The following is a 22822-nucleotide window of genomic DNA, read 5'->3' as shown; positions in this document are numbered from 1 at the left end:
TCCTCCTCAATTTTTGCACGCTTTAATTAATCTCGTACCTTCCCCAAAATCTTAGCCTCGGCCCTCTCGGCTGGAACTTGCGAAACTCGTCCTCACCCTCGATATAGAATCGTTCCAGATAGTAAATCTGCACGGACAAAAATGCCTACCATCATTTACAGGTCCTTTATATCAAAGTTTAATTTCATTATTCTAGTAATTCCTATCTCTAATACAAAATGGTGCGTCTTTCTTATACCATCAAGAAAAGTGCACATCCCGCTACTCCGTTGCCGTCTCTATCATGGATGCTCTTCACCAAATTGTCAAGTATGAATTTCGACCAGTTCAAATTTTCCATATTCTCCTCTGTAGCCACTACAGCCACCAGATCCCGGCTCACTGTGTCATCCAAACTTGGTGCTAATAACCTACCAACAACAAACAGTACGAACTTCATTTTGAATTCTAAGCCTTCGTTATGCAAACTACATATACTGTGCCTCAATTCCTCCACTACAATTTCACCACTATTTATTCTGATATTCAATTCTCTTTCCAACTCTGTATTCATCTTTTGCCTTCGCTTTTCGCTTTCAATATCTTTCCCACGGCTGCTCAACCCAAGTACACATTCCACATCCTCGGCTGTCACCTGTAGACAGTACCCATGAACGTTCAGTGTCCTCTGATCTACATCAAAGTTATCCACCAGCCACTTCAACATCTCTTCGTCAACCTCTACTCCCTTCACATTCAAAATTGACCCGAATCCAAACTCTCTGACGGCTTGCCGCTGCTCATCCGAGAGCCAATCCACCATATTCTTCACGAAATGAGTTGAGTGGCTTACCATTGTTTCCACCGTCCGACGAATGGCCTTCCTTTCACTGCTGCAACTTTTACAATTCGAAGGTGTTCCACTCTCATGCATCAGCGATACTACATTTTCGCTTTCTCCTTCACTGTCCCACTGCATATCCGAAGCATCTATTTCGGCCGCCAGCTCCATAACAAATCCCTATCTTCTGCTATTCCTCCTGCTCCGATTTTGGCTGTTCTTCCTTTCTAATACGCCTACACTGTTTAGCTTATCCAGTAAGCTTCGCGTCTTTTTTCCCTGCCGTACTTTCGCGTACAAACCCTCACTTTCCCAGTTGCTTAATTTCGCCCCCTCCACATTTCACATGTGCGGTTGGAGTCCCCTTCAACGCCCAATAGCTCTTCCGATTGCACGTCACAAAAGCCCTTTCCACGTGCCCAACCAACACACTTCCCCTAGCGTTTGTGGCCACAAATGCTTGAATGTCTTTTCCCTTAACTTTCCACACCTCTGTTTTGACATCTAAACATACCGCAGCAACATCCACTCCACCATTATCGCTAGTGGAGAGGCATCTAATCCATTCTTTGCTGGCATTGGCATTTGGCAATGCTCGTTGGGTGTTTCATCTACCTATATAGTAAAAGCACGAATGTATTTGTTAAGATGAATGGTTGTTGTGCTGATGTGGCTGTGTTTTATTGGTTGGACGATGGTCGTCACTCACGAGGACTGCACGTGCTTAAGTTGGGAGGAGAAATAGCTCATTGTCCAGCCTCCTTTCTCGCCTCTCTCTGGATTGTTCTACCAGTTTGCTCACCCCCTTTTTCCAAAACCCCTCTATTTCCGTTTGTCTCATCCGAGAGTATGACTGACCTCCTCCATTCCTTCCATGGATTTCATCCATTTTTTTCCCTGAAGAAAAGAAACAGACTAACAGCACACCGCTTCTATTCTCTCTTTCTTCTTTATTTTCCCCTTTTTTAAAGATTATTCGAAAAAATGACACTCAAAACCCACCTTTTATTCTCTCTATCACTCATTCTCTCTCTCTCTCTCTCTCTCTTTTTTGCCCTTTTTGTCTCCTTCTTATCCTGAGATAGGAGAACCTCGAAGATTTGGTCGATCTTGTTTGCTCAACTGCTCACATTTGATTTTTCTTTTTCCGTTTCTGATCTCCATCCCTTTTCCTCATAAACCTATGATTTTTCCCCCTCTCTATACAGAAAATTTTCTATTTTCTCTCAATTATTTTTCTGTTTATTGGAATATAATTACCTTGGAGATCTTTCTTATCTGATTTATTTTCGATCCGCTGATCTCGCCATTTTTTAGTTTTAAAATTTTCCTTTATTTTGACTGATTTTCTTTATTCTCTAATCAATTTCATGTTTGTTTCAGGGTGCAAGTTTAAGGTTTGCATTTTACTATCTGGTATCCTCAATCTCTACAGAACCCGCCAGGTAAGAAATCTCACATGATGCTTATTTTTCTCATGGCTTTTTTGACTGATTGTTTTGTTCTTATGGAATTTTTGTGTGATTATCTCAGGTAAAAAAACACAAGGAAGGCCACTGAAGGAGGAATTACAGTTAGTTTCTTGCCCTTTCATTTTTTTTGTGGTTATTTGGCTGTGATAATATGGTGTTTTTTTTTACTCGTTTCTTCCTTCAACTATAGTATGAGAAAATCCAATATTCTTCATACTGGTCTCAACTATTTTTTTGTTAGAAAAGTTATGGATCTAAAGCTTCATTCCACCCATCCTCCTTTTCCGAGCGCATATTATGTTAGAGATAAAAAATAATCATTATAGGGTTTTCTTTTGTATGGAATAAAATATGATCATTTTTCTCCCAAGGACGGCTTTAAGGTATCCTGCAATTTGGGGCTCTCTTTCTGGAAAAATTTGTTTATTGCATGTGAATTAATTTCTTCGATCTCTTTTTTTTTTTCTTCTTTTGGTTGGCAGTGATCTCACCATACCTTCGCTACTAGTTTTATTGGTCTAAGTTTTAATAGTTCTCATGGAGTTGTATTTATATTTACTAAGTTTGCTTTTTTTTTTGCCGTTTCTTTGAGCGCCCTTATACAAACTTATATTTTGTGTCACTGATATATTTTTATCTGATTTGTATTTTTATGTTATTGCCTTTGTAGGAAGAAAGATGACAGCACCTACCTTTCATTCTTTTCTGTCATGTAGAGGTATATTATTTTGAAGTTTTTTTTTTAAACTCTTTTTGGTTGATAAGAATGTTCTTTTGATTTCTGTTTCTCAAGTCTCAAATCTTTTGAATTTTTTTTGTCTTACGATTATTTTTGTAGGAAGGAAGAGGAATTTATAATCGTTAGACAAAAAAAAAGATAAACATTTTTTCAGTAAATAGACTCGTCAAAAAAGAACACTGGATATTCAAAATGCTATCTGAGTAGCAGTATGAGTCAGTAATCAAGCCGCTCGTACCTAATGGCCTCAATTTTTGTGATTTATCCCTTTTGAGAATTGGTGACTTCATGTTAGTGTTTCTCTCACGTTTTAGATTGTGGCCAACTATTGGTTGTTTTATAACAATTATAGAAGAATCAGGTTTTAGATTTAGAAAGCCTTTTTTCAATAGCATAATTCTATTAAATCTACTACGTTGTTTGGAGATGTGGTAGAATTATCATATCACATTGTTTGGAAACTTTCTTGTGCTGTTATAAGAAGTACGAAAAGTTTTCAGAAAATGCTTGTAAATATTTCCCTTTTTGACTTATCAGATATTACCAGAATTCTTATGTAATTCTACGTGTCCTTTTATGTAGTAGATTGCATTTGGATCCATTTGCTTAAGGTGGTCCAAACCCTTTCATGTATTCACCTATGATGCAACAAAAGTAACTTTAAAAGTGTTTTTGGTCCTTAATTGTTGCTATTGTAAGGTTTAGGTCCTTTGTTTAGGTTTTAGATTTAGATTTAGAAAGCCTTTTTCTAATAACATAGTTCTACTATATCTGCTCCGTTGTTTGGAAATGTCGTAGAATTATCATATCACATTGTTTGGAAACTTTCTTATGTTGTTATAGGAAGTACGAAAAGTTTTCAGAAAATGCTGATTTATCCTTGTAAATATTTTCCTTTTTGACTTATCAGATATTATCAGATTTCTTATGTAATTCTACGTGTCCTTTTATGTAGTAGATTGCATTTTGATCCATTTGCTTAAGGTGGTCCGAACCCTTTCATGTATTCACCTATGATGCAGCAAAAGTAATTTTAAAGGTTTTTTTGGTCCTTTGTTATCTGATAAGTCCCTAAGCCACTTTTTTAGGTCCTTTGTTATCTGTTTAGATTACAAATTATTTATTTACTTCAAAAAGTGGCTTAGGGATGATGTTTTGTCCTATTGCATCAATGTGATTTGGATGTGAAATTTTGAAAAAAATTTAGGTGTTTAGTGCTTTATTCCTGTTGTTTTACTTCTTTTTTGTGATTTCACATATGCTATGCTAGATTTGATGCTTTAGCATAAGAATTTTAACTATATTTATTTTCTACTAAATCCCAAATGTTTATTATGGGTTGAGATATTAAGATTTACAGCATAGTACAAAAGGATTTTGGAAATTGTTTTCTCAATGTGAATTTTATTTAGGCCCTTTTTTTTTAAACAAAAAAAATGTTAATCTGTTTAGTATAGATCCAAGGTTTTGTGTTCTTCATTTTTGCCCCTAATAAATTTTTTCTTGCCAGCATTGTTTATTCTAAGTCTTTATTAGATGAAGGAAGAAAAGATAAAGGAGGCTATGTTTCTTCAGTAAGCCTTGACGATATGTTTTAATGTCCTTTTTTTTGTGTGAACAGATTTTTTTCACTGTAACTGGCTGTAACTTTCTACACGGCATCCTATTTCCTCTAGATCCAAAGTTATTTTCTTTTATTTGTTTTACTTACTCTGTTTTTATTGTTTTGAGTTCTCTGTTTGAGAATCATACAATCTAAAGCTCTTTTTTTTTTACCATTTTGTTTAGAGTGTAAGCAGGAGGATTCGAACCTAAGACCTCTTGCTTACACTCCCTCCCCCCGTACCACCCAACCCATCCCTCCTCCCCATTCAACCTAAAGCTCAATTTCTTTTTTGCAAAATTCAACTTGGGCATATTATTGCTTGTACATTTGCTGTTCGGCTTGTAGTTTTGCTTGTTCCCTTTTTCTAGAGATGTTAGTCTTGTTTTGGTTTTTTTAGTTTTTGGTTATTTGTCAACCTTATTGATGGGTTGCAAGATTTACTTTTCTTTTTGTTTATCAACTCAATAGTGGCTAGGAAAGTAAACTAATTTGTTTTCTTAGGTAATTTGTAGTTTGCCTTTTGTTGGGACTTTATTTTGGTTGGCAATGTCAACCTAGCCAGTTACCAGTGCCACTGGTAATGAAGCTATTTTTTAATTCTTTGTAATGATGATGATCCTTAAAGGACATCAATAAATCAAATTTCCTGACTTTTTGATGGTTTATTAGAGGATGTAGTTTAATATTGCCAACTTCAATGGCATTTCTTCGTGAAGTTTTCTTTTTGGATTGGATGAATGTTTTGTCAATGTTGTGAACTTTACTTTTTATTTCATTCGGTAAAACAATAGTTTGAACTCTGAAGCCATCGTTTCGTTACAAAATAAAATGGGTATAATTGATGTCCTTTTTGTAACTATTGCAAAGATTTTGATACATCTTTATGTAACTTTTTATAATTAATATTTTAATTTGAATAACTGGATGTTTCTGGGCAAGCTCGAAAATTACACCGCGCATCACGCGGTGTTCTCCTCCTAGTTGTATTGCAATGGTCCAACGCGCAAAATCAGGCCTGAACTAGTCTTACTAACAAGAAACAAAATTTGTGTCTGCAAACCATGACGGATTAACTTTGTCCAAGTTCACTTATTGCTATTTAATTTTCTTAATATAATTAATATAACTATTAAGTTCTAAAACTAATTTAACATCTACAGAATCATCACATTGAAACTATACATGAACCAGTAACAATTCATTAACAAGTATATAAATCAAGATTTTTTCAACAATAATATGTTCAATTAGTTCAAAGTACATGATAAATTAAAATAAAACATGATTAACATTCAATACATCTCCAAAAGTCCTCAATTTGCTCAAATTAAGATTTGATCTTCTGAATTTTTTGACATAATTTTTGTATATTTAATATTTCTTATATATATTAATATATTTTAACGCATAACTCACAATAATTAGTATTATATATTTAGATATATAATTATATATATATAGATTAAAAGGCCAAATTTATATATAGTTTGAGCCTATGTTTTCAGAACCGGACCGGATATCGACTCGGCCGAGGTCAGGGGTCAGGGGTCAATGGGTTCGACCGGGGGTCGATAGGGGTCGAACCGGATGACGTCATAAATAAAAATTATTTAAAAATTAAAATATTATATGTAAAATACCTAATAACATATTAATATTAATAAAGATATATTCATATATATTTGATGTTTCAAATATATTTAACAAGAAAATATAAAGAAATTAGAACAGCCAAATAGCAATTTATATTATTTAATGAGTATTAACAAGTTTAGAATTAAAATTATGGATTTAATTAAAAAAACAATACCAAATTTTAAGATAATATTTATAAAGTATGAAATATTTGAAATATATTAGTAATTTTTAATAACCTAGGATCAAAATATAATATTAAAAATATTTTGACCTTAAAAAAAAAAAAGAATCTACATACATGCATGCATGGAGAGGGGGCAACAAGAAGATATGGATGTTGTATGAACACGTGCGAGCGAGTTGTGGCCGGGATGTAGCAGCACTGCAGCAGTAATCAACTGTGCATGCATGTCCCATTACAAAAATGGTTGCGTTTTGGGATTTTGGGCTGGGCACATGGAGCCAAGGAGATGCGGGTCCCTCTCTTTCCTTTCCTTGCGTGAGATCTGAGATGCATGGTGGAGTCATGGAACCCGATTCTTATTTTTCCCGGTCAAACCGGGTCAAACCGGGGGTTTTGACCGGGTTTGACCGAACTTTTAATTTCCCGGTTTTTAAAGTCAGCTCGGATCGGACAATTGGCCGGTTCCCGGTTTGACCGGTCGGACCGGCCGGTCCGGTCCGAGTTTGAAAACAGAGGTTTGAGCTTAATGAGGCCCAAATTCGACTTACATTTAATTTGACTCTAATATAAAAGATTAGGCTTATTGGATTTTTTCTTATGCCGAGCAGGTCAAGCTTGAATTATCCTGACCCATTCCATAAATCAAAAATCAAATGCACTTAGAATCCACCTCATTCCATAAATGCTACCAAAAGAGTGTCCAGCATAAAATTGCTTTCAATTCACCCTAGAAAGATTTCTTCTTTTTCTTCTTTTTTTTTTTGCCCTTTTTGATTTTTGAAGCAATAAGTTTACGATGATGTGTTAATATGGAACGAAATTCATTAACAATTCAATTTCCATCCAAGCCCTCCTCTTCGAAGGTGGCACAACACAAAGGCGTAACTGATTACACTGGCAAGTACGCCGCCACCAAGAACTACTGGTCAAATGTAAGCACGCCTTCTAAAGATGCTGCTCAAATACGTGGACCTACCCCCACGCCTTCATCATTTCGGTTGAGGAAAGTTACAAGTACAGACTCCCCAAGTCTGCTTGAGGCGGGCAAAAAGACCACAGCAAATAAAATTAAACAAAAAAATCCCGAAATGAAATAATCCTTTTGAGCGGCAAATAAGTTGAGCCGCCGGCGGCGCAGAAAAGGCTCTCTGTCCACCGCGGAGACTGGCCGAAGAATCGAAATTCTTGCACTAGGATTGATATTACTGGTTAACTAGGCAGAAGCAGAAATGTATACAGCAAGATTCCTAATGCAGCCGATTCTTAGGGGTTCTCTGGCCTCCGTTAAATCTCCTTACTCGTACCTCTACCATCCCAACTTCCCGGGTAAGTTTGCAGAACAAAACCCTGTTCATAAATTTAAGAATTTTATTTTATTTTTAAATTTTTTGGTGTGGTAATGTAGAGTATGACAAAGGGCTTCAATAACTTTTTAATGGGTTTATTTTTTATTTTGATTTTTTTGTTGTGTTCTTGACAGCGGTAATGCGTGGGGATCATGGAAATTTACAGAGATGGTTGAATGCTATCAAAGCCAAGGTGCATAGGACTGTGCCCAGTCCTTACTGGAATTTGATTTTGCGGAAATATAAGCATAATATCGGGAATTTCTGTAATACAGATCCGAATTTATGGCTTGTATTTATGTTTTTCTAGCATTTTGGGGTTGTTAAATATGCATTTTGATAATGTACGCTATCTGATTGGTTTTTTGCCTGAAAGAACCTTGTGAAGTGATTTTAATGCCATAGTCAAGTGATATATGTTGTCACTATATTTGAGTCTTGCCCTTGTCATTTCTGCATTATTGTTCATTAAAAAGTTCCCTTCTGGGACATATGAGCATATTGTTCTCTATCTTCTCATGTTTAGCTTGACTACATTGCAATGTAAACCAGTCTTTTTGGAATGATTACGTTTGGTCGTGTATAAGGATAAAGGGACTAAAGAGAAGTTAATATGACGTCAATATATACTGTTGGTCTGGAAATGTTGTGATTCTTCAAGTGTGTATCTTTTTCGTCTCAAAATTCAAAATTTTTGAATTGACAAGAAGTATCACTTAGATTTTCCCAGTATATAAGTGGTTCTTTGAGCTTCATTTGTTGGAGCATTTGCGCGTGGTTAAGTCAGAATATTGTGTTAGGTTGCACATGTTTTTAGACTTTATGTCCTCTCTCAACAAATATTAGACAAGAATTAGCATAGTACAATACTGATGGTATGATGTTGGTGAGCAATTAAGGCAAACTTGTTACATGCTAAAACGTCTGTAATTTATCTTTTCTGATTTTTACTGGATTTGAGAAGATGGGCGCAATCTGAGCATTCTGTGTGATAGCGAGTGACATGGTAATTTTCAACCAAAGTATTAAATTTCACAACAAAAATGTCAGAGCAACATGACTTTCTTGTAGTCTTTATTACTATTATTATTTCTAGCTTTGGTATGTAAATTTTGCGCTTGAGTTTATCGATCAAGTGAACTGCCTCCTCTTTATGCCAAGTATATGTGTTTCCCAAAAGTTTAATTTCCTTCTTGGCTTCTTTTCAGGGGGTAAATTTACTGTGCGTACTATCTTTGGATTGTCACTGGTAGTTGGATCAATCAGCATTTGGCCACGCATTGCATATTGTACAGATGGTGAGAACCATAATTCCTAAAAGTGAAAATATATATACTGTAAAATTCAACCGGTTGTTTCTTTGAAATTTAGCAAGTAGCAGATGCTGAAGGATCTTATTTACCATTTTCTTAGTCGAAAAAGTTTGTAATACTGCAATCGAATTCAGGTTTTGAGTTTTCGGTGGATGATCATGAGTTTGACAAGTTAGATTCTTCAGATTCTGACGAAGATCGTCGCGCTTTATTGACCATTCTAAGAAGACTGATGGTGCCTGTTTTCTTCTTATTAACTGTTTTGATGAACTGGGGCCATCCTGGTGTAATTGCTGCAAAAGTCACTCTTATTCTGTATACTACAAAGCATAGCCCTTTCTCTGTTTATCTTTTTGTCGAACAGGTTTGCACATAATCTTTCTTAATCTGTTTTAGATAGGATTCTTTCATTTTTCATGTTGGGTTGAAGTTAAAAGGTGTCCCACTTCCTATTCTGTGGTTACAATATCTATAACCCTCTAATTCATTCACTTGGGGATGGATGCTACAATTACTACTTGTATAAAAGTTTAAAATTCTTGTGTGCAGATTAATAGGCTGGTAGCTTAATACCTATAATAGATTGAACTGATGTATGAACCCAATTTGATGTACGGTTCTGTTACATGATTAGCGGATCTTAACACAGCAGTTGAAGTTGGGCAACTTTTATGCTGTTACAACAGCTCTCTTCAACTTGAACAAATTAAACATACGTTTATTTCTAGATCCTTGATACTGGAATCATATTCTGAACAGGGAAAATTATTATAGTTGAAAGAAACAGATTTTTAACTCATTGATTTCTAGATTTTGTATTGGGGAAGTACTTTTGAATTAAATGACAAAAATGAAATTGCACACTAGCCACCCGTATTTGGATAGGCAACAGCACAAAATGAAAGGAAGTTTTGAGGTATAGAGCTTTACACCTCAATTGATTGTATCTTACTGGCATTGGAATCAAAATTTGGTGATTTTAATCTGCAAAGGTTCGAGAAGCCATTCAAAGACAATTTGTCAATCTCTGAAAAGCCTATATATGACTTTGAAGCTTGCTGTTAATATCTATATTTTATCTTTTACATTATGGATTTGTATATTGACTTACCTTTATCAATCTCAGTTACGACATCAAGCTATACGCCAACACCCCTTCATCTACAAAATTGTGGTCAGTTTATTCCTCCTGTTGAATAATTATATTATGAAACCCCTACTTTAGTTATGTTATCAAATAATTTTATATACAATATTGGAGATTCACTGGTTTATATATGTGAAGTGTCAGAGCCATCAGGAACAATGCTTTATTAGTTTCATTCACCCGTGTTGTCCATGTTTAACATGTTCTTGAAGTGTTAGTTTGGATTTCGTCCTATTCAGTGCTTTGTGTTGATGGTCATAAATGAGGTTTTGGTATATTTACAAGTATCTCTCATATGAGTGTCATGTGTACTTAACCTTTATCATGAGGCATGTAAGGTTTTGAAGATAAAAAACTTAGTTGGATGAGAAGATATGTATTAAAGAACTTATGTTGGGCTAGGTTCCTTTTTTATGGGAGAAACAAATAACAGAGACAACACGAAACTGCCTTCTTCTTGTTTGTCATGCTTGTATTGTATTGAGACTTTCTCAAGTAAATAACTCTTTGGGAAAGTTCAAGTGACTGTACTTCAAGGAAGTTAATGGACAATTTGGAAGCATTTATAAGAGCTAGATTTTTCTGCTTCACAAAATTTCATTCACTTATGATTTTGACAAAGTCTTGTGTCAAGTTTATGGTTTTAATCCTTCTAATTTTGTCTGTTGCTCTGCAGCCATGTTATGCGAAGAAGGTCGAAGTTGAAGACTACATGTTTCTGTGTTTGGCTAGGGTTGAATTGAATGATCAGAATCTCACTCTTCTTGGAATTCTTGGTAGTTGGTGGGTTTTGCCCCTGTCATCATGGCAGGAAGCTTTTTCAATGTTGAGGAACAGTTTTCTGATCAGATGATCCACAAGGTGATCTTGTGTTTTGTTCCTGCAAAAGATCGTTAAGAAATTCAACTGGCAGATTATCTATACGTTCTTCCTTGGGTATTCCTAATACCATCAGATATCAGGGTAAATCTGCTGAACAACGGCGAATAAGTTTCTGGAGATCCGCCAGCATTAGTATTAACACTTGCTACGCGAAGAAACTGCAGATCAATTGAAGAGATTGCATCTTTCATATACCTTTTTGTATATTCTCCATAAACCTAATGAAATATATAGTCAATTGTATATCCCTTAAAGACATGGATAATGTGCAGTTTCTTTTTGCAATTTCATTCGCAGTCATACACTCTAAGAGTTTAATCAAGATGCAATGCAAGTTGGATTCTTCATCAAACCAATGTTAAAGACATAATGGAGCACTATTTCACGTTCAGTTTGGCTTGGGACATTTAACTTGAAAATTATATATTCCTCTGGATTCGGCCGGCCAGCAAAATTGATTTCAAATTCTTGTACTAAAATGGACAAATTATTCAAAACGTTCCTTACATTTTGTAAAATGATTTTTTTGGTCTCTCACTTTTAAAAGTATAATTTTATTACATTAACTTATTATTATTTTAGATGAGAACCTTAATACCAAAATTTTAGGCATTATCTTATTTAGGTGGATAAGTCGAATAGATAATCAAATTTATACCTACTAAGGAATCTTGAACTTGTAAATGGTAAAGAAGCAGCTAAAGGAGCAAATTTATATGGGAAGCCAAATCTGTTGAAGTTGAAATTGAAGTGGAATAGCAGGAACAGAGAAGGTGCCAACTGTGATGAAGATGTACTGGAAGGCCTCCAACCTCACTCAAATCTGAAAGAGTTAGAAGTTATTCTGTTCATGGGTGATAAATTTTCACAATGGTTGATGAATTTATAAACAGCTGTGAACAAGTTAGTAGACTTGAGGCTAATAAATTGCAAAAGATGCAGAGAAGTACCTGATGCACTAGGGCAACTGCCATTCCTCCGAAATCTCAAGTTCGTGGGACTGCCAAATGTAAAAGCTATTGGGCCTTCATTCTATGAGATTACTAGTGGTGAACAACCAATAGCAATGTCATCTAGAAGATTGTTTCCGGTGCTTAACACTCTCCACCTAGAGGACATGGGGAAATTGGAAGAATGGATGGAACCAGAAGGAGTTGCAGTTGATGTGTTTCCTATGCTTGAGAAATTATTCATTACGGGTTGCCCTCAACTGGCCAATGTTCCAAGTCAGTTTCCAAGCCTACGAAATTTAACAATAGAGCAAAATGACCATGTTTCCGTGGTCAAAAAGATTCTTACTAAAGTAGCAAATCCCTCACAGCTCAAAATATTTAGTCTAACTGGTATGGCTGGACTGACATGTCTCATGGGTGTGACTCACAATCATCATCAGCTTAAAATTTTAACATCTCTTACATTGGTGAAATGTCCCAATTTTACAAGTTTTAAGGGTTGCGGCACTTCTCTTGAGTCTTTGACAATTACTGATTGTGACAGTTTGAGGAAACTGCCGGAATCTCTCGGTACAATCCAATCATTGCAGTGCTTAAAGATACGAAGATGCCCAATTATAACGTTGGACAGCAAAGCCTTCCCGTCTCTTTATAAGTTGACTATTACTGATTGTGAAGGGTTGATAAGCATCCTGCTAGAGGCCACCATGTCTCTTCGTAAGTTGACTATTACTGATTGTGAAGGGTTGATAAGCATTATGCTAGAGGCGTGTCTGTCTCTGAGTCATCTTTGTGTGAATGACTGCCCTAATTTGGTCTCCTTTCCAATGGTTGAACGCTTGCATGAGAGTCCTAATCTAGAACGGGTCTGTTTAAGGAATTTTCCCAAATTACTGACTACACCCAAAGCATTTGCTTCTCTTACTTGCTTACGGGAGTTGGAGGTCGGTCCCTTTTCAGATGATTCTTCAACCAACAATGAATTTGATTGGTTAGGGTTAAAATCTTCATCACAATTGTGAACGCTCTATCTGCCCTAATCTGGCTCTTGGTATCCATGATATGAGGTACATTCCTGTTACTAAGCACAAAACGACTTTGTTTTGCTTCTTTGTAAAGATTTTTTTGATATTTATGTAAGTCGATCTTTAGTCGTGGACAAATGTTGGCACATGTTGTGATTTCGATGTTAGCAGGTGTCTCCATGGTCCTTGCCTGTTTATTTATTATTCTTTTAATGTTAGGCGAGGTAGTTAACAACTCTCAATGCCATGGGGCGGGGTGGGTTTGCTAAGTGATTGAGAAGGATATACTCTTAGTTACTACAGAATTTCTTCCTCCTGACTTTGTCTCTCTCAAAAGCCATTGTCACAATAACATTCCGATGATTTATGGTTAATAAACTGACTATTAGAAGCCATAAACTGGAAAGACTTGTGCTCAAAAATTTTTCCAAGGTTTAAATAGGCACTAATATGAGAGATTTAAAACATGTATGTTTGTCTCGTTTGTAGCATGACATTGATTACCAGATTTCGGAAGTTGATCTACTACCATAAAATTCTTCAATTCTTTTATGATTAACATAATCATATCACTCTCTTTAAACTTGAGACTCTGGATAGTCGGACACCTCTTGTACATGCATCAGTCATTCAGAAATCATATGACATGGCAGTTGGCACAGGTAGTTTTCCTTTAATATATAGTGAGGCCAGCAACTCGTGGCCTTGGTCCATTTTCCAGCTTTTGTGAGTGCAATGTGATTTTGTGGTCTCTTGCTGGTAACATGAGATTTTGTTATTTTGAGGTCTCTTGCTTTGCTTGAGCTACAGATTACCCTTCTTTATGTCTGAGTTCACAATCTGTAATTGTTTAGCATATGATTAGATACACTTACAAACTTTAAACTTTATTGTTCAACCCATGCTGTCCTGAGTTTGAGAGTTTTGTTTATCAGTGGTCAGAGGGTCAAAGCGCAACTGGATATGTTGCTTGCTCTTACTCCTCAAGTATGGAGGCTGAACCTGTGAATATCCCATGCATCCTTTTTGATACATATAATCAGAATTCAATACTTCTGGAAATGGCACTCCCCCTAGGTTCTCTGTGTTTAGATAGCCATAAGTGGTTTTTGTACTTTGACACTTTCAATCAAGTCAAGCTTTTGCCGCCATTAATCAGGTATTGTTTTACTTTTTTTTTAACTCAAAATTTGCTCTAGTCCACCAGACTGCTCTTTTTTCAAGCAGCTAGTATATTGGTTGAATGAAAATGTGGAGTGTATCATGATTGCTTAACGTTTGTTATCTGGCTTCTGCAATTACTAAGCCTTTTTTTTGTTTTGTGTAATCTGTTCCCTCAGTTCCCTCTCCAGAAATTCACAACTGTTCCATGAAAGGGGTCTGAGGGTAAGGCAGAATCACCCTTTTATTTCATAAAGCTCTACGGAGTTTCTTTTCCTTTTTGATATCTCTCTCAAAAAACTTAGCAACTGCAAATATAGTATCAATTCTTACGACCTTGAATCTAGATTGGTTAGCAGCCTACTAATATAGGCAGCAAAACCATTCTCTATTGCATCACCTTTTCATTGCCTGTCTTCACTTTTAATTCTAATGTACCCTGTTTTCTTCAATCACCAAAGCAAATTATGAAACAACTTGTTGGATGATTAACTATTCAACTCCGGTTATGCTTCTTTTCTTCTTTACAGTTAAATTTTATTCATAATTCATCCCATCAGTCTGGTATCTCGAACTGTAATGAAAACTAAAATCAGGCCGAGCTCTTTAAACTTCACGTTGCCTTGGTTGCTGTAAATTTCACCTATTAAAAGTGCACTTGTTGGCTTACATTTGAATAAGACCACACCTGGTTGCCTGAAGAAGTAGTTCTCATTATTGCCAGCAACATTTTTTCCTGAGTTCTTAGTTTTTCTGCTTTGCAGTTCAACGCCGCAAATCTTGGATGATGCCTCTTCGTTTGCTTCATATCCTTTCAAAGCTCAAACAGCCAGAGCTTAGACATCCAGAGTTCAATATGAGCATTTTTAGAGTTGGTATGATCTATTATTCATGTTGTTATGGAAAAAAACAACTCCGCATTTGCTTTTTGAACTCAGATTACATCAGTTCTCAGTTTAGTTCCCGTTTGGTTAGCAGAAAAACATGGGAATGTGCTGTGACAGCTCAATAACTGCATCAGGCCTCTGCGAAGTGTTTGCAATTCCTTTTCTTCTTCCTCTTTTGATCACTTTGAGAACGTTTCCTGCTTACATCAGTTCTTGTCTCGTCATTTGCTTATGGAATTCTGGAAGAAGCTTTGCCTTCCCTTAACAGACTGTAAAGAATTTATTCTACGAAGATCTAATGAATCAGGATGCTATGAGCTCTGCGGTGTATGAAAGCTCTTAATAGATCACAAATTGAATCCGCGACATGAGGAGGTTTTCATGGTTAAACCTAAGCTCCAAAGTCTTAGGCCCTTGAAACGTCAGCCAACAAAATCATGTGGCGACATTTTTCAGCAAACAGCTCATGAGAACTCGAAACAATCGACAGAAATAAGCAGAAGTAATACGAAATTTTACATAATATGAGTGATATACCTCATTTCATGACTGCAAAAACTAAAGCAGATTATGACCAATGCCCTGTACTTTATCTGCGCGTAGCATGAAGCGTTGCAAACTAATATGGGCAAAGTTCAATTTTTAGAATGTACCTGCTTTAAGTCAAAACATTAAGAAATAACTTTGTTTAAACCGGCAATGTCAAGAATTCCAGTTGCATTCTCAATTCCACGAATTCAGCTTTTATGCAGATTGAGTGTTGACTACATAACGGGTGATGAAATTCATGCTCCATCCATGGGTTCCTAAGCATTACTTCATTGTGAGAAACTGAGAATAAAACCAAGGGAGATATGTGCAATAAACACGTTGCTAAACCTAAACAAAATACTCCTATTGATGATGGCTCGGGAAGCAACCTCCAACGTAAGAGACAACTGATTTTAAAAGCCAAATTGTTTTCATGAGATTGGTTTAAAACCAAATAATTTGTTTTGTCATTGTTGTTCATGATAATTTACCAGAAATTATTACTTATACAACTGCCTTCAGTTTCTACAAGTTCTATGATTACCTAACTACAGTGCTGCAAAGCAGCTTTTGTCTATTTAGAGAGAATTCCAAAACTCTTGGATCATGGCAACAGCTGCTCCCTTCCTCTTTCCAGATGAACAGTATTAAATGTATCAGATGCTATTTCTTGCAGTTCTTCAAGATTAGCGTGTGGCATTTGCACCAAACTCCAGAATTCATCCATATTAAACCTTCCCATGCAATCCTCTTTGGCACGTTCCATAGCAAGTTTAAACGCAGCTTTAGCAAACCTCTTAGCTTCACCATCCAAGAGTTCCAGAAAGATTTACAAGTGAGACATCTCGGGAATTGGCCACAGGGGTTATTGATCTGAATTTCTTCCAACTTCTCCGATGCGTTGGTTGAGTGCGATGGTCGATATTATGACGATGGTTGCGGGTGCCAATTGGGAATAAATTCAGATTGTGACGATGGTTGGGGGTGCCAATTGCGAACAAATTCAGATTTTGGGGCGTGGGTTTTGATGCACAAGTTTTGGATGGTTGGTGAAGCAAATCTGAACCTTTCATGGCGGCAGCCGAGAAGGTTACCGGTGCAAATCCAAGACCTTTCAAATCTTGAGATTTTTTTTTTTTTAAATCAATATCATGTTAAATTTGGACTAATTATAAGCCACTTCTCGCAATTTTTTCCCTAATGTTCATATTTCATAATAGTTGGATATATAAAAAGCAAAGTGAGCCAAATGAAGCAGATGAATTCATTCTGCTGTCACCAAAAAGACTGAACTAGCAATAGGACTAGAAATTACGCAAAGAAGGGTTCTTATTATGTTTACAATTAAGGAGGGACAGCCGGTGCGATACGCAAGAGTTTGATGCTTGTGGTTGAAAGTAATTAGTAATTATTGTTTAATATTTTGTAGTATAGAAACTGAAATATGATGACTTTATCGTGTGATTTAAACAGAAAAAATCAGAAATTGGGTAGTGAGTCAATAAAATAATATGCAATAAAATATCCATTACTATATAAAAATGAATTGCAGTAAAAAATTATGTTTGAATTTCAACTGCAAATTATCATCAAAAGTCTCTTCTGGAACTTTATCCAAGATGGCAAAACATTAAAAGCATTAACTGGATGCCTCATCTCCCGAATCTCCGTGAAAGATCCCTCAAGTAATGGTTGTGATTTTTCCCTTGATTTATGCTCAACCTAACTTATCAAGTTTATCCATTAATCACTTTGCATCCAATCTAATCTAGACTAATTTTATTTTAGACTAACTATTTATATAATTTGGTGGGCATAATCTATCTATCTATCTATTACTATATTATATAATTGTGTTTGTTTCTTTTTTTATAATATCTAAAATACCCTTCCTCATAATGCTCATATAATGTAATCTTTCTAATGTTTCTATTTGAGTCCTATATGATAACAATTTTCCTAAACAAATGATTGAAAGAGATTATAATTATGTGTCTGATGTTTTGTGTAGTCCCACAAAACAATCTTTCTAATCCAATCTTCCAAAGCATGTTACACCAATAATAACCAAATTCATACTTCTTATCTTTTGATCTATCTTCTATCTATTATCTATTATCTATTACAATATTATATAATGGCCTTTTTTTCCTTTTTGGTAATGCCTAAAATGCCCTTCCTCATAATGCTCATCTAATCTAATCTTTCTAATGCTTTTGTTTGAGTCCTACATGATTATAATCTTCCCAAAAAAAATGATTGAAAGAGATTATAATTACATGTTGTATATTTTGTGTAGTCCCACAAAATGATCTTTCTAATCTAATCTTCCTAAACAAATGATTAGGATCTTTCTAATCCTTCTTTAACATATCACATCCAAAACATATTACACCAATAATAACCAAATTCATACTTCTCATCTTTTGAACAAAAAACATCTTTTGGGACCTTGCCTATAAGAAATCTTTTGCTGTATTTCTTTCACTTTCTCAACTAGCATAAGGTGAAGCACACAAGGCTTCTCTATTTTTTCTATTTTTTCAATGTAAATAAATAGAAAAATCAAGAAATTAGTGAAAGAAAAAGTCCCATCTAAGAAAATCACTTTAATTGTTCTTCATGTGCTGTGTTGGCGTCTTTTAACTAGGTTATCTTCTGCTTTGAGTCTCTCTCCAAAGAATTCATCCCCACAGCATCAGCAATATTAAGGTTCATATCTCCTTTCTATTAAATTAGGGTTAATAACAAAAAAGCCCCTTATGGTATATCTAATACATAGAAAAATCCCCGTAGTTTCAAAACATACAAAATGACACCTTATGTTTTGAACTAAATTATAAACTAACAGAAATCATTAAACTTAATGGAATTCGGTAAACTTAACGAAAAACTTAACGGAATTCTGTAAATTTAACGGTAAATTTAACGAAATCCGATAAGTTTAACGGCCAAAACTGTCATTTTTGTTAAGTTTAACGAATTCTGTTAGTTTACAATTTAGTTCAAAACATGAGGTGTCATTTTGTATATTTTGAAACTACAGGGAGTTTTTTTGTGTATTAGGTATACCACAAGGGACTTTTTCGTTTTTAACCCATTAAATTATAAGGTTTCCATAGAGCTTTACCCTGTTTGAGCTTTATTATAATCTAAGACTAACATACCAAAACATAAAATATAAAATATTAGTTCACTTTTAATTCAATAGATGACGCTGATTATTATATGGTTCTTTAGGCTCTAGAATCAGGAACTACTCATTGTTACAGGGTTGACAAATTTTTTTTTAGTTTTAGATTTTGAAAGATCATCTGTGAGACAATTTGTTATAGCTCTTAATTCATGATGTTGAACTTATTGCTTTCTTTGGCAACACATTATTTTGCAATTTATCCTTCCAGTGCCTACCAACACACACAAGATGGATTATGGATGGTTTATGCATATTGATAGCAACACGTACATGATGTAAAATAAGATCTCTAAATTTAAAACTTAATTATTATGCAAAATGCTTTATTTTGCAATTCATCCTTCTAGACCCTACCAACACACACAAGATGGATTATAGATGGTTTATGCATATTGGTAGCAACACGTACACGATGTACAATAAGATCTCTAAATTTAAAACTTAATTATTATGTAGCATGTCAAAAGATATCCCATATTTTATAACTTATATCTGCAAGTTGTTTCTTTACATTGTTAGTCGCATGGCAGAAATTTTTTCCTTTATATGATTAGTTGGATTCTTTGTTTAATTGGACAATGGGCTGTGTTTTTGTGTCTCTTTTTGACTATTAGAATTTAGTATTTAGCAATATAACTACGTGGCCAGTAGCCACATGAATGTTTATTATTAAAATTTCAAGAGAATATTAATTCAGAAAATTTTGTCAACATTTACAGGAACTATAGGGCATAAAGGATAACATCTTCATTTTATCAGTCCCTATTAGTGTAATGATTTGGATAGACACGCTTCCATACTATTTAATGCCAATTATATTTGCAAAGACACATCAAAGACTAAGAAACTAGATTAGAAATATTGAACCCTGAGGTTCCAAAGATTTAGGGATGGTTTGAATAGCAAAGGTATCCAGATTGGATTATGACTGGTTATTCTTGGTTACTAAACTATTTTAGACACATTTTAATAATTTTGGTAGCTAATAAACTATTTTCTATATGATGCATCTTTTTAACCCAATAAAAAATATAATTTTCAATTTTTACTAGCTCACCTTACTTTTAAAGTTCTAAATGGTTTTTAACACTTTAGGATGTTAGATACCTAGTAGAGAATACAGGAAAAATGGATTCAATAAAAGGAGACTGCTTAATTTTTCAAGAACTATTTTGCTTGAGACAAAAATATTGTCAAATTGCAAGGTTAGTTCAATTTTTGTGAAAACCAAAATTCATAAACAAGTTCAATTTCTATTGTGATTTAAATGTTTTTATAAATGTAGAAGGCACCAAAGAAACATAATTGAATTTTGTTTGATAATACATCTATTGTGATAATACTTTTAGAAATTGAGGAACGGAATATATTCAATAGGATTTAAGGGACTATTAAAGTCATTTACCAAGATTTGCATAAAATTGTACCCATTTACTATTTTAAACAGGAATCCATGATCTAATTAAAGCATATAAGCTGTGCACGTTTGTTTTGCACTAAAGCCTGTCATATTTTTTTCCAAATATCACTGTAAGCAACAAAACCAAGGAAAAGTAACTAAACATATAGTCTATTTACATTACTTTTTTCATTTTGGCATGCTAAAAAAATTGTTATATCAAATGAGACTATTATATGGTAGATTACTTTCAAATGGTCACAGTAAATGTTCACTTTAACATGTTAATTGAGATGATTTTTGTTTAGATATCATTTCCTTATCTCGAATAATGCATCTTTTAGTATATAATTTTCTCTATTCCAAGAATCAAAATTTTCCTTCTCTTAGATAATTTTTTCTATAGAAAGGAAAAAAACAGGAATCATAATAAAATTTCATTGAAGAGTGTAATTAATAGCTATCACTATGCCATACCAACAAAAGTCTATAGCAAAAGTTTGAAATTGTCAAAAGCTATAACTAAGTTGTAAAATACTTTAAATTCATGTATGAATATGATTTAAACCATATTAATCAAGACGATGTATTAATGCAAACAAGTCTACAAGATTTAAAACTGATAGAATGAATTGCATCTATGAAGGATGAAAGCCTTTTACATTAGTTAAATGTAGGATACAAATAATTCATCAAACTTCTTAATTTGTTTATGTAAGCGACCTATCTATTAAACTTTAGCATAATGAAAATCATAACTATCTAAAACAAGCTATATGACTATTGGCTAGAGGAACTAGAGTATATGAGAATGAGAATACTTTAAATGGTATTAGTATCTCAAAGAGTGAAAATAAGGATATACTCGATTTTGAGTTATTCTGAGAGTATATGGAACAGAGCTTTTAGCAATGGGCATAAGTGCATGTGAAATCCAAAATACTTATATAAGGCAAAGAAGCAATAAGAAAGAAGGAACAATCCAAGATGAAGATGCAAACCTTCATCTATCTTACCATGACTAAATTTAGTGCTTTGAGGATAGTCTCCTATTCTAATTGGTTATTATTCTAAAGGTTAAAAAATTTATATAAATGAAAAATTTTCTAAACTTGGTGAATAATCCTCTCTAATTATTCATTATATGTGCGAACTTTCTTGATTATGATGCATATTTGGGACTAATTTCATGATTAAGGATCTCTAGCTGTGCAAAAGTAAAAATTAGACCAATCATTCACTTTCTTCTTACTTTCCAAACCTTGTCTTAACTTTTAGAGATTTGAAATTTATGCACTTAATATTAGTTTACAAGTTATTTAGATTTCAAAGGTTTTTTTTTTAGCATCAAAGGTTTCCAAGTTATCTTTTGTGTTAGGTAACTTTCAATTTTTCATCCTTTTTAAGTGTTTTAGATAAAGAAGGAAGAAAAAAGTGTAAGAAGCTGGTGTTGATGAAAATTTTTGGTTATATTTGGAGTCAAATGCTTATTCTTCTCATAATCACAAAAAAAAAAAAAAAAAGAAAAGAAAAGACCATAAGCAATCCTAAAGACTATTAGTACAAGTTAGTGAAAGTTAGAAACATTAAGTGATTTGCTGGTTACCAACATTAAATAACATAGCCTAAAAAAATTAAATAAAATAGTCCAAAGAATAAGGATTAGGTAGATTACAGACTCAGATTTCTAACAACAATATTTTACATCTTACTACTATACCTTAGATGAGGTGTTATAGATATGCCAAACTCCATAAAGGTCATTTGAAATAGCACTACAGTGTCTCATTATTTGAGCGTTGAGACTTATTCCTCACCATTTCTATCTTGGCCATCAGTTTTGGAGATTTATATATGACTAGCATTTAGAGTTTTTGTTAGGCTTATTAAATTTTAATTATGATAGTTTGTGCAAATTTATAAAAAATAAAAATTAGTGACACAAAAAATCTTTTTCATTTTAATCAACGTGAGTAAGTCTTTACTTTTTGAAGGCTGGAAATAACATTCTTGATTGAAATGGTGAAAGAATGAACTTAACATGAAATTTGGCATTTCTCTCTCTTCTTTACTAGCACTTAGACAGAAAAGTCTTCTTGAATTTTGTTCATCAATCTCTTGGGTTATTAAGCATTACAATCTCCCATTGGTTGATGCACCGTGTTCTTAATCATTGGTATTTTTTCCGTTGAAGAAATAGAAAATACTAAAACTGTATAATAAAATAGAAAGCACAAATTTCTACTGCTAGGAAAAGACAAGTAAGAAAAAATAAAGAAAAGAAACTGGTAGCCTGGTAGGAGCTACAAAGATGCTTCATTTCTTTGAATTGAGTCATATGATGTATTAGTTTCAAGATAATATGCCAATAGATGATTAGTTGTAATGGTGAATAACTAATTAGTCTAAAAGAGTTTTCAAAAAGTATACATTAATCAAATGGTTGAGGAAAATCTAGGAACTAGATCTGTGAACCACAAATATTGATGAGAAACTATTCACAACAAAAAATAAACCTACATG

General features: G+C 34.2%; 1 protein-coding gene across 1 annotated transcript; it reads left to right on the top strand.

Moving 5' to 3' along the window:
- Positions 1–7506: 7506 nt before the first annotated feature.
- Positions 7507–11499, top strand: LOC113707268 (uncharacterized). Its single transcript, XM_072050643.1, has 6 exons — positions 7507–7785; positions 7940–8071; positions 9014–9103; positions 9253–9482; positions 10245–10292; positions 10942–11499. The coding sequence occupies exons 1-6, from the start codon at positions 7689–7691 to the stop codon at positions 11116–11118; spliced, it is 774 nt and encodes a 257-aa protein (XP_071906744.1). The 5' UTR covers positions 7507–7688; the 3' UTR covers positions 11119–11499.
- Positions 11500–22822: the final 11323 nt, after the last annotated feature.

This window comes from Coffea arabica, chromosome 1c (genome assembly GCF_036785885.1).
Source record: "Coffea arabica cultivar ET-39 chromosome 1c, Coffea Arabica ET-39 HiFi, whole genome shotgun sequence".
Taxonomy (NCBI): Eukaryota; Viridiplantae; Streptophyta; class Magnoliopsida; order Gentianales; family Rubiaceae; genus Coffea; species Coffea arabica.
The sequence above is the reverse complement of the archived record's forward strand: the minus strand, read 5'-3'. Positions and strand labels throughout refer to the sequence as shown.

Excerpts from the sequence above, each read along its gene's own strand:
- LOC113707268 (XM_072050643.1), top strand. The coding sequence starts at position 7,689 with ATGTATACAGCAAGATTCCTAATGCAGCCGATTCTTAGGGGTTCTCTG. Across the intron at positions 7,786-7,939 it reads CTACCATCCCAACTTCCCGG|CGGTAATGCGTGGGGATCAT; the intron begins GTAAGTTTGCAG and ends TGTTCTTGACAG. Across the intron at positions 10,293-10,941 it reads CCTTCATCTACAAAATTGTG|CCATGTTATGCGAAGAAGGT; the intron begins GTCAGTTTATTC and ends GTTGCTCTGCAG.